At 35.2% G+C, this 11,820-nt stretch overlaps 1 protein-coding gene and 2 non-coding genes across 3 annotated transcripts; 2 read left to right on the forward strand and 1 right to left on the reverse strand.

Annotated features, from left to right (window-relative positions):
* Nucleotides 1-1,510: 1,510 nt before the first annotated feature.
* On the forward strand, nucleotides 1,511-8,919 carry LOC132167015 (dolichyl-diphosphooligosaccharide--protein glycosyltransferase 48 kDa subunit). Its single transcript, XM_059577907.1, has 13 exons — nucleotides 1,511-1,872; nucleotides 2,217-2,353; nucleotides 2,534-2,659; nucleotides 3,122-3,175; nucleotides 3,292-3,405; nucleotides 4,459-4,514; nucleotides 4,588-4,629; nucleotides 5,846-5,921; nucleotides 6,098-6,169; nucleotides 6,274-6,399; nucleotides 6,521-6,625; nucleotides 7,788-7,871; nucleotides 8,690-8,919. The coding sequence occupies exons 1-13, from the start codon at nucleotides 1,605-1,607 to the stop codon at nucleotides 8,735-8,737; spliced, it is 1,308 nt and encodes a 435-aa protein (XP_059433890.1). The 5' UTR covers nucleotides 1,511-1,604; the 3' UTR covers nucleotides 8,738-8,919.
* On the forward strand, nucleotides 7,130-7,275 carry LOC132168349 (small nucleolar RNA snoR137). Its single transcript, XR_009438863.1, has one exon. It is a non-coding gene; the product is annotated as a small nucleolar RNA snoR137 (small nucleolar RNA).
* Nucleotides 8,920-11,018: 2,099 nt separating the features above from the next.
* LOC132168335 (small nucleolar RNA snoR83) lies at nucleotides 11,019-11,149 on the reverse strand. The gene has a single exon (XR_009438849.1). It is a non-coding gene; the product is annotated as a small nucleolar RNA snoR83 (small nucleolar RNA).
* Nucleotides 11,150-11,820: the final 671 nt, after the last annotated feature.

The raw sequence follows: 11,820 nt of genomic DNA on the forward strand, positions 1-11,820 counted from the left end.
ATAACCCCTGAAATTTCATGGGTAAAGTAACCCCACCCCCCGGGGCGCGCCCCCGCTTTTTGCACAAACTAATGGCCCCCTTGTCGCTCTTTTGGGAAATGTTTAGATTTTGAAACCCCTAACACTCTTTGCATTGATTAGCACCACATCCGACCCTTATGCATCCAATCTCAAATTTTTACACAAATTTTTCACACATATAGGTTGATTTTTGAAATTATCATTGAATATGAGATTAATCTTTATTAAATTTTGATTTAACGACAATTTTAAAAACAACATTCGAGTTTGAAAATTATTGTGTAAATAACTTGTAATAAGTGTAGCATTTCTCGTACTGAGTGATCTTTACCACCAAAGGAGTAATAGATTACTTCCTTATCTTGAAGGGGTGGTCAATCATTTATAAGAGTTATGTAAAGTGATGGACTACTCACTCAAAGTGTAAAACATAAGAGTGATCGGGTCTCCCTTTAAATACTTTATTTATTTATTTATTTTATTCCAGGGCTTATGTAAAACGAGATATAGATTGACTCATTAGTTGGTAAGAGTATTCCAATTCAACAAAATTTATCTGAACTTTTCATTATAGTTAAAAAAAAAAAAAAAAAATTATTTTAGCTATCAATTTTTCTGAAACACCTATACCTCATCCTCAATTTAAGTTACTAACTTTCACTATTTTATTAAACATTATTTATTTTTCAAATCACCAACATTTCAAAGTCATGAACATATCTTATTAGTGTAAAAAATAATTTTCTTGGCGAAAATTTCTAGCCAAATACAGTTACATTTTTCTCCAATTTTGCATTTGGACTAGCCAAAATAATGTTTAACTAAGAGCACTAGTAGCAGACTTCCTATAGCCCATATGTTTAAGGAAAATCTAGAAAAAACCACAAAAAAAATCAACATCATAAGCCCTAAATCTAACTAACATCAAATAGCATCTACAGTGTTTCTCAATGCATTGAGAAATACTATAGATGCCAAATACATTATTAAATTATAAAAAATAGATTATCTTTCCTCTCTCCTTCACATGTTCCAATAATTCTCTATCATCTCTCCTCTCTCATTGGCTGCAATGATAAAAAAAAAATATATTTAATTCATATAGGGAAAAAGGAAAATGTTAGGTGTTTTTCTAGTGTACTCCTAATTGTGATGTGGCTTTTAAAATCAACAATAAATTAAAAGTCAATAATAATAATATCAAATTCAATGATAATTTTAAAATGTATATCATAGTTGAGAGGACACTAAGAGAACACTAAAAGAACACTTATCATTTCTCAGGAAAAAATAAGAGAATCTATTATGAATTGTTTTTTATAAGAAATAAAAAAAATAGTTTTATTCCCTAAATTGAGGAAAAATGGTCATGAAGCGGTTCTAATAGGGGTGTGAAAGCTCAAATATCTTATAGTAAAATAGTGGGTCTAAAGCAATTAAGAATTCTTTTGTGTCCTAATGCAATTTCCTATTGAACCCTCACAACCAACAATTTCCCAAAACTCCCCTACCTCCCCATTTTCACTTTCCAATCCAACTGTAAACTCTAATCCTCGCACGCTCTGCTCCCCCAAACATCCGCCATGGCGAAGCTCCTCCTCTTCCTAACCCTAATCCCTCTCCTCCCATTTCTCTGCACCTCCTTCTCTCCCGAGAACCCCTCTAGTCGCCGAGCCCTCGTCTTGCTCGACGACCTTGCCCTCAAGTCCTCGCACTCCGACTTCTTCAAGTCCCTGCAGTCCCGCGGGTTCGACCTCGATTTCAAGCTCGCCGACGACCCCAAGATCGCCCTTCAGCGTTATGGCCAGTACCTATACGACGGCCTAATCTTGTTTTGCCCTACGACCGAGCGTAAGTTTTTTTTTTTTTTTTGCTCAGTTTCGTTTCTTGATCCGTTTGGTTGCTGAGAAAATGAGCGAAACGACGTCAAAATTTGGATCTCAGGGCTCAACTGTGAGAATGTTTTGTTGCATTGGTCTTGGTTGACCGGAGGTCAACCTCTGAGTTTCTGAGTTTTAACTTATTTTCCTTACAGTCTCTCAGCAAACAAACAGTGGCGATTTGAGCTGAATTTTAATTGTTTGCTTGTCTTTGATGATTCATAGAGGATTGTGTTTGATCGTTTGGAAACTATGAGGCATTTTGTTTTTATTTTTATTTGTTTATTAATAAATGTATTGCATCAAATTATATAGGTTTTGGAGGATCCGTTGATTTGGCTGCTATACTGGATTTTGTTGATTCGGGTCATGATTTAATTGTTGTGGCTGATACTAATGCATCTGATCTAATCAGAGAAATTGCCACCGAGTGTGGAGTTGATTTTGATGAGGTGTGTATTAGTTTATTTACATTTATCCCAACCAAAATTATTCTTTGCTCGACATTTCAATTCTATCTAGTATTTACGTGTTGCTTTGTGGTCAAATTTTCTATTTCAATAAAAAATTTCACTAATTAACAATCTTAGTTTCCTTATTTATTTATTTTTTAAAATTATTCTTGGGCACAGGACGCTGCAGCTATGGTTGTTGATCACACAAGCTATGCGGTTTCAGAAACTGAAGGAGACCATACTTTGATTGCTAGTGATGATTTCATTAAGGCTGATGTAATTTTGGGAGGCAAGAAAATTGAGGCAAGTGCAGTCTCTGACCACGATGTTAGTCTTCCAGTTAGATTTAACTCAGCGATGCACAACTTATAGGCACTTGTATTTTGATGCTATACTTTTAGTCTGTGCAGATATCATTTTCAATGAGCTATCTAATGTCTCTGTAAAGTTTTCTGAGCTGCTTTTGAGTTCTTAATTTTTGTTTATTCGTATTTTTAAGATCGAATTAGTATTATAACTACTACAATTCCAGAAGTTTTATAATATAGTTTGTTCCTTGAATTTGCCCCACTGTATAGTTTAATAAGCTTTGCAATTACCAGCCTACACCTCTAGCCATGGAATTTGACTACATTTCATGACAGCTATGCTCAATTTTAATGTTCTTTGCAACGACTGGTCTATTATCCCAAGTCATTGTACATTATCAGTGGATGTGATAATCAAAACTCACTTTTGATTACTGTTTGGATAAACCTGTGACAGGCTCCTGTACTATTCCAAGGAATTGGCCATTCGTTAAATCCTGCCAATACCCTGGTAAGATGTGTCACTCTTGCATGCTTTTCAAAAACTACTAGTAATAGATACTTATCAAAATTGTTCAACTTAATTGCTTATATGTTTTTCCCACGTTGTCCTCTGCACATTATTAGGTGCTGAAAGTTCTCTCAGCTTCTCCTTCAGCATATTCTGCCAATCCAAAGACCAAGCTGGCAAATCCTCCATCACTCACTGGATCTGCTATCTCTTTAGTTTCTATTCTGCAGGTATGTTGGTACTCAAATCTCCATTTTCCTCTGCTCCTTTACAAAATTATTTGTCTTGATAGGTTTGTTACTGCTTTTATGGTTCCTTCTTGTTTTAATATATTGTTTCTGTACTCATTAGATGAATTGAGTATACATCGAAAGGAGAAGGATATAATTTAGTATTTAGCTTACACAGCTCTAATAATCTCTTAATCTTCTTTTGGGCTATTATGAAGTAACTTGTATGCTCCTGATAATGATATTGACAACAATGCACCTTCTCAAGTGAAGTGTATCAATATTGTAGAGTTCCATAGAAATTTCATAATTTGTCATCTTTTATGTCAGTGCTTCAGCAAGGTCATCTCACCATTACACTGGAGCCTTAAGATACAGCTCATCGCAGCTTTTCTTACTTCCTTGAAGTGGCTTTCTGGATACAAAAGAAAGGCCCATCTTACATAAACATATGAAGTGACTTTTTTTCTCATTATCAATATCAGGCAAAGTAACTAAGCATAATTGTGTGTAGATCTCTCGTGGAACATAGAATTACTTGCAATTGCATCACCTCTTTGCAGAGAACTTTGATAGAAATTGAATTCAACTCTCATCTTACATGTTGCATGTTCTGAATCCACACTATCTCATTGGCTTTATGAGCATGGGAACTTCCTCTGATTTTTGACCTGTCTACTGGACTCTTCTTTTGATCCTCTGTGCTACCTGTTTACTTCCCAAGTTTGAATCAAAGAACAAGTTCCTTCAACATAATCCAATTGAAAGAATTCTTACCCCTAATTTTTCTGGAAAATCTATTAACAGTTGGAGATTGTTTGCCTGCTAGATGTTACCCTAGTGGCATGTTTATTTGTCTTCAGAAGTTGCAGAATTTGGTTATGTTAGTGACTTTTGATAAAGGACTTGTGTGTGTCTGACTAACATAGGATGTATGTGAAAACCTTTGTTGCCAATAGCATTACAGGTTGTTTTGATACCTTTTCATGGATAGTGTTAGTGTAATTGCTATCGTTGTAAAATCTAAACAGGTTCAGCTCTTTTTTGTTGCAGGCTAGAAACAATGCTCGAATCTTGATCTCTGGCTCATTAAATATGTTTAGCAATCGGTATGTATTCTGCTGGTTGATCAAGTTTTTCCTGGTGTATGTCTTCTATTGACAGAAATGGTTTTGTTTTCAGATTCTTCAAATCTGGGGTCCAGAAGGCTGGGAGTTCAATTAAGTGAGTAAATGTTTGTCTTGCCTTTGTTTTGTGTCTGATATATGGTAGGCTGTAGGGAAGCCTGTGTCGATATCTGACAATTTTGAATTGCCAGGATCCAAATGTCTCTACAATTTTTCAATGCTAACTATGCTTAACAATACTTTTTTATTTTTTTATTTTATATATAAGTAGTTGCTTAATAATACTTGTGAAATCTTTGACTTAAAAACTGAGACTGTTATCCTTTTAGTATCTGAAGTGAGCATTCAAATTGATCTCCTGGGCATATTTGTTGATTTGTTGTTATGGTCAGTTTTTAGATCTTTTACCTACCATGTAATCTTTTGATAAATTAAAGAATATGGATAATTTTCTATTGGAGATGAAGCTACTGTACTGTTAACAAACAGTACCTTATCCAATATGCATTGGGTATATTAGTTGTATAAATGGTGTAAATTCAGTGCTAAAAACAATTTATTGGAAGAGGATCTGGAAGCCAAAAGGATGGCTCATGGCCAACTTCATGTGGCACTTCTGGTGAGAGATTGAAATCTAAAGGATTGATCAGGCCGATCAGGAAAATGAGTTGTGAAAGAGGGGGGAAGATTGTATCTTCATATCTTATTCCATAAAGATAATACTAGACATCTCAACACTTTTTCCCAAATGATCTGATCCATTCAATAAATAAATAGATTTATATTGTTTTTTTTTTTTCTTAAATGAATGTGGGATCTAGATCATTTGGGAAAGGGAATTTGGGAAAAAAAGTATTGGGATGCCTAGCAGCCCTCATTCCAGAAAGGGCTAGTAGTAACACCCTTACAGTTACTGATAGAGAATAGGTTCATATGGAGATTACTGTAGTCAGGTTATTTGGCTGTAAATAGGAATGCGCTGATACAACTATAGATGTTAGGAGGAAAATTATGGCACGACTTAAGTGCGAATTGCAGTTTTGTTAGTGGTGTAGGTCCGTAGGAGCTTCCCAGCCCTCTTTCTCAATCGGAAACATCTTTTCCAGAAATAGTAATGGCAATCCTTGTTGTTTGTGCTTCAAGTTTTTGTAAAACTAAGATTTTTTTATCAATATCTGGAATCCATGGAAATGAGATCTTGATTTATATATATATGTTTTTGCCTGTATCTTATGCACATTCTTTTTGATACTACAATTAGTTCATCTGATTTTGAATGGCAAATTGACGATATATTTATTTTCTGGTAACAGACATGAGAAATCGGGTAATGAGCAGTTTTTAACTGAACTTAGCAAATGGGTTTTCCATGAAAGAGGGCATCTTAAGGTCAGCATCTTTTTGTAGTTGAGATGTTTTGTATTTAATTCTTTTTGAATGAGGTTTAGGGGAAAAAATTGTAGTTTACTTATGGGATGATTAAGAATATCTTGTGTCATCCGTTGGTTAGAATAGTTTTTAATTGTTTACTGCTTCATCATATTAAGACGTGGTTTTATCAATAGGCTGTGAATGTAAGACACAATAATGCTGGGGAGGCTGATGAACCTGCCATGTATAGGATCAGCGATGACCTGGTAATTTCGACTCCAGTTTTCATTTATTTTGAAATATATAACCTAATTTTAAATAGAAAAAGAAAAGGTTGTTTCTACCTCTCACATTTTAATTCTGGTTGAAGGAATATTCGGTTGAGATTTATGAGTGGTCTGGTACAAGTTGGGAACCATATGTAGCTGATGACGTTCAAGTGCAATTTTACATGATGAGTCCTTATGTTCTGAAGAATTTATCCACTGACAAGAAGGTACTGTATTAATTAGGTTATGAGTTGCTTGTGACTTCACTGGCTGAGTTGCTATGAACACCTCTTTTGTTTGTTTTTGGTTGGAATGAACACTTAAAATTATAATTATGTTTTCTTGCAGGGTCACTATTTTACAGCATTTAAGGTTCCAGATGTTTATGGGGTTTTCCAGTTCAAGGTTGAGTACCAAAGGCTTGGATACACAAGCTTATCCCTGTCAAAGCAGGTATATTTTAACTGCTGGACCTTAAAAAAAATTTTTACACAGAATTGTATGTCAAATAATGTTCTAGAGCAATGGATCTTATTGTGGAATTATAAAGTAAAGATAGCTTCCTGACCGTGCTTGATGCTATCTGCACCCAATTAAATCAGTAGGATGCTGTTTGAGTGAAAGAGTGGCTATAGACAATAATATGAAACTCTATACTTTCAAGGATGGTCTTTGTGTTCTAAATCCTTCCCTCAATTTGTTTCGCTCTAATCTCCAAATTTATTTATTTTCTATGTTAATCGAGGCTTGTCGCTTTCGATTGGCGTTGCATTCATCGGTGCGTATAAATCCAGAAGGACGCATCAACAAAATCGTAAATCACAGAGAAATTCGACCATTTTTCCTTTACATAACAAACAGCTACACACTGTTGGTTGGTCGTAGTTTGTTTCATGGTCGGGTTGTGGCATTGTTTTTGAAGCAGTTATTTATTAATATTATATGCATTAGGAGGGTGTTGCTTCTTACTGGTGAACTCTCCCTTGTTTCTAAGTGGGGGATGTTCATGTTTCCGAAGCATAGATTAATATCTTTGCCAGTATTAAACAGCGCTGTGTATTCTTTTTGTTGTTTTACTGTGCTACCTGTCTCCTGGTACATTTCCATCTTATTTTTCTTTTACTTATCAAAAAAAGGTTTTTGGTTTTCATAGACTCCAAATAGTTCAAACATCCTGTTACTTCCATTGGTATTGTTAGTTTTCAGCTCTACTATATATATATATATATATAATCATAAATTCATTAAAAAGTGCAAATGTGCAACCTAAGTACGCAGGAAGTATACAAGAGAGAGCTATTGTCATATTTCAACTTTCTTATATGGCCATCTTGCAAAGAATTTAATGCTCAGTTGAAAATAATACAGAACCAGAGTCATGATCTTTGCCTTCCCACTTGATATTTATTTATTTCTCATTAACTTTCCCAAGAAGTCAAGGTGAACAAGATGAAAATTAAGGTCTAAGCACTTTGAAATCCAATCTAAGAATAAACAACACATCTGCTAGTTGATTGTCATCTTTGAGAATGCTTGCAATTGTGATTCTCCGTTAGAATGTAGAAGCACCTTTTTCTACATGCACTATATGATATGTGAAATTTTCAATTTGCAGATTCCAGTCCGGCCCTATAGGCACAATGAATACGAAAGATTTATACCAGCAGCTTATCCCTACTACGGGGCAGCATTTTCAATGGTATGAGACTCTACCCCTCTCTCTCTCTCTCTCTCTCTCTCTGGTCAATCTCGTTTATGTATACTTGTTTTATGCAACTTATCTTTTCAATAATTTTTTAGTTTTTCGTGTTCCCTCTTTTAATTTATTGGAGGAGGGGGAGTTAAGGTTATAGGGTGGAGTTCAGGCAAACAGACTCCTCTGCCTCTTGTTGAAAGATGGGATTGTCTCCATTTTTTTTCCCAGCTAATGTTATGATGGTCTAGGTTGGCCATTTTTGTAATCCTCTTTGCTTACTTTAGATAAACCCAGGCCATCCCGATTGAGTTCTAAAAGTTTTGAGCTTAGCCTGGTTTTAACTTGAATTGGGCTCCGCAGAAGTTTTGATTCTATAGTGAACAATTTACTCCAACTTGGCTTATTATGCAATTGAGCTTGAAATTCAAGCTTAAACGTAGCTAGCATTGTTGGAAGAGAAACAAGCAGATTTATGAGCCATGCTCAAGATGTTTGCAAGTACTTTGTTCCCTAGTCAGCCCTACCTGTGGACGTGCATTTGAAGATTACCGTCTTAGCTAAAAACTACCCATACTAGACGCCAGACATTAATTTTGCCTAACTAATTCCTCCAGTATGTTGCTCTTTTTTTTTCTTCTGAAACTGGTGCTTTTCCTTTGTTAGCACAGTGAGCTTCTACTCTGATCTCTCTTGGAGATGTACAATGTCAAAGTTTGATTGTTACAATTTTGGATTTGTACACACTAGATTGATATGGTCTCATGTTTAATTTAATCTCCTTTTTTCTGGAATTTAATATGAAAGTTTAAATTTTGATGCAGATGGCAGGTTTCTTCATCTTCACTGGCGTCCACCTATACAACAAGTAGCTTTAGAACCGTTAGATGTGGGGACAATTTACCATCGCTGTTGAGAGCCAATTTTTCAGATTGGAAATTTTGTTTGAGCAATGATATCACGTAGATGCTTATGATTTTATTAATCTATGGATATGCCACTTGATTAGTTGGTCAAAGAAAAATGCATTTACCACCATCACATTATTTGTTTCTTTAGATGTAGTCACTGATGCTGATTTGATATTGGCCACTTAACATCAATTTGGAGTTCGGCTTGCATCCTGGACGGTCCGGATTAAAACCAACTATTTTTAGCACAAATCCGCTCAATGCTTGGACATGTCTTGACCGTCCATATTCAATAACAAGAAATGTCTTATTATTGAATTACAGGACACGAGCCAAACTCGAAATGACATATCGGAAGAAAAAAGAAATGCTAAGATGAAAGGCCATGGCCATGTAGACCCTCATGCAGCTAGTGTAGATTTCAATTTGAGATTGTTTTCTCTCTAGGTGTTTGAAAGCCCCGTTGGTCTTCTGCAGCTGCGTAGTTTTCCGTCTTGGCATGTGTTCTCTCGCTGTATATGAAAGCCTTGTGATCTCGGGCTGTGTGCTCTCTTTAAGAGCCGTGAGGATGAAAGTTTTCCTCAAATTAGGTCTTTTAAACTGAACTTAGAGTATATGATTTTTAATAACATTAACATTTTAATACATGTGAGAATTAAGTCTTCTAAAAACAAATGTCAATGGTTGGAGATTAGGCCTCATGAAATAGAAATCACTAGATGAAATTATTTTTTTTTCCTTTCTCTCTCTCTTATATGGATATGTAAAAAAGAAAAAAAAAATGTTCTTAATAGATTAAATAAAAAATTCTAAGAGTCGGCTCGAATTTGCGAATTTAAAACGTACAATTGAGGCAAAATCTGCCTTCTTGAAGGCACCTCTGGCCTCTTCGGAGGCTTTATCCTTGGGTATTTTATCTTGTAACAATAGATGTCGTATGCTCCTCTACTGTTGAAGGTCTACTCTCCATCTCCTCTTGCAGCTCCAAGCATCTGTTCCGCTCCCTTCTTGAAATTTTTAGATTTGTTTTTTTTTTTAAATTCAAATCTATCAATTTCAAGAAGTCTTGGGCCTTCACACGCCACCCAACCACGTAACTGGGCTCTTCCGCTACCTACTGCCACCAGAATCGTCTCAATCCGGCCATCATGCGCCGGAGCGTGCTCCACATGCGCCGACACATGAGCAGCAGTCCAGAGTCCTCTGCCGGCATGCTCTCTCGTCCTCTGCCCTACCATCCTCCGACACTGCTATTTTATGTGTTTTTATCTTTTGTGTTCTCTTGTTGCTTTTCGTTTGAACATATCTTGTTGGGCTTGTTATGTTTCTTCCTTATTATGTATCTTAATCTTCACAGTTTCTTTGGAAGTTTGTGTAGTTTCAAGTTTATTGGAGTTTTTTTTTACCTCTGATGGTTTTATACATCAAAGTACGCTGCGGCTTTTATCAGCTGCATCCACATGTTACTTTATCCTTCCAGAACTTTGAGTTGCTAGATGTCTAGCTAGATCTGTTTTTTCTATTAAGCATATATTTTCTTTTTGTTTCCTGTTGCTGTTCTTTTTGTTTTTCCTGTTGTAATCTTTTTTGTTGTTGAATGAGAGCAGTTTATTAACAAAAAAAAAAAATGTTAACTTAATAGATTAAATTGAAAATTATAAGAGTTGGCTGGAATTTGCAATTTCAATTTTTTAAAAGAGAGTTAAGCATTTGATAAAATTGTGATTTTACTATTTTAGCCTTTAAAATTGTGTATATTTTTCTACATTCTTAAACCATACAATTTTTAGGAAAACACATTTCCAATTTATATATTCTAAGCAATTTTTGTTTAAAATTGCAATTTCGGCAAACAGACTCTTAAAGAAATTTATTGTTTATAATGGTTTTTTGGTAATAAAAACTTTTATTTACCACAAGAAAAAGGAAGGAAATAAAGCGGAGCAAAGAAGCAAAATGGTCCGTAGCATTTTAGATGGAAGTTGATCCTTCTTTAAAGGATAGCTGTATAACATTCTTGAGGGGAAGTCCATTGCAGTAGCCTGCAATCATCAATTAGGAGAAGTTGATCTTTCTTTAGTTTCTCTTCATGACTTTTCGCTTGGCCTAACTCAGTTTTTCAGATTGTTTATCAGCAGCAACACACGTTAAACTTTGATTTCAGAAAGAAAAAAGAAAAACCTTGTAGATTTCAGAAAACCCATTTCCAAAACAGCCAAAAAAGAAAAAAGAAAAAGTAGAAGGATGTGTGGAAAAGTTACTAAGTAAACGCCTCAAAGTGATAACAAGAAGGCGTTAATCAGCGAAACCTCCAGCTTTGGTTTTGGCCTCCCATGAATCAGGTAAGCACTAAGGCTTGAGCTTAACTGGGATTATGAAGGCACCTCACCTCTTTCGTATACAATAACAAATAAACAACAACAAAAAAAAGAAAGATGAAGATTCAGAAAAACAACTCGGGCGGTGCAATGAGAGCTGCCCATTGCAGAGGCGGCGGCAGCCCTCGTTGCAGCCGATCGATCCCCATCGATACTCTTCAGACTAGGGTTTTTTGCTGCGGTTTGGACTGTGGAGTCTTGACCTTCAATGGGCTATGTGCCAATAGCCAGTATTTATAGTCCCTGCCGAAACCCTAACCCCTCATAATTTCAGATTCGTCCTTCATGTTAACACTATTTTATTTATTTTGCCCATAAATTCTAATTATTTTTCATGTTAACCTCTAAAACCAATCAATTGCATGGAATTACTTATAAAGTCCTTTCAATTCTTATGTTAAAAGATTTATTAAAAAATATTTTCTACAATTGCTCCCGGGCTATGGCACTTTCTTTCTTAAATTATCATCTTATTTGTAATATATATATATATATATATATATATATATATATATATTTTTTTTTAAAAAAAAAAATAGGGGAAATAAAGTTCATCCTAAATTTGTAATAATCCCTACCAATCTACAAAAACCATTCACTTAACGGCCTCTTCGGTTATGATACTTTTGTTAAATCATACGAGAAATGAATTTACCCAAAATGGTT

Source organism: Corylus avellana, chromosome ca1 (assembly GCF_901000735.1).
Source record: "Corylus avellana chromosome ca1, CavTom2PMs-1.0".
In the NCBI taxonomy this organism is placed as follows: domain Eukaryota; kingdom Viridiplantae; phylum Streptophyta; class Magnoliopsida; order Fagales; family Betulaceae; genus Corylus; species Corylus avellana.

Bases quoted from the DNA above. Each gene is read 5' to 3' on its own strand.
- LOC132167015 (XM_059577907.1), top strand. From the start codon at position 1,605: ATGGCGAAGCTCCTCCTCTTCCTAACCCTAATCCCTCTCCTCCCATTT. The intron at 3,406-4,458 runs GTATGTTGGTAC...TTTTTGTTGCAG, and splicing joins CTTTAGTTTCTATTCTGCAG to GCTAGAAACAATGCTCGAAT. The intron at 6,626-7,787 runs GTATATTTTAAC...TTCAATTTGCAG, and splicing joins GCTTATCCCTGTCAAAGCAG to ATTCCAGTCCGGCCCTATAG.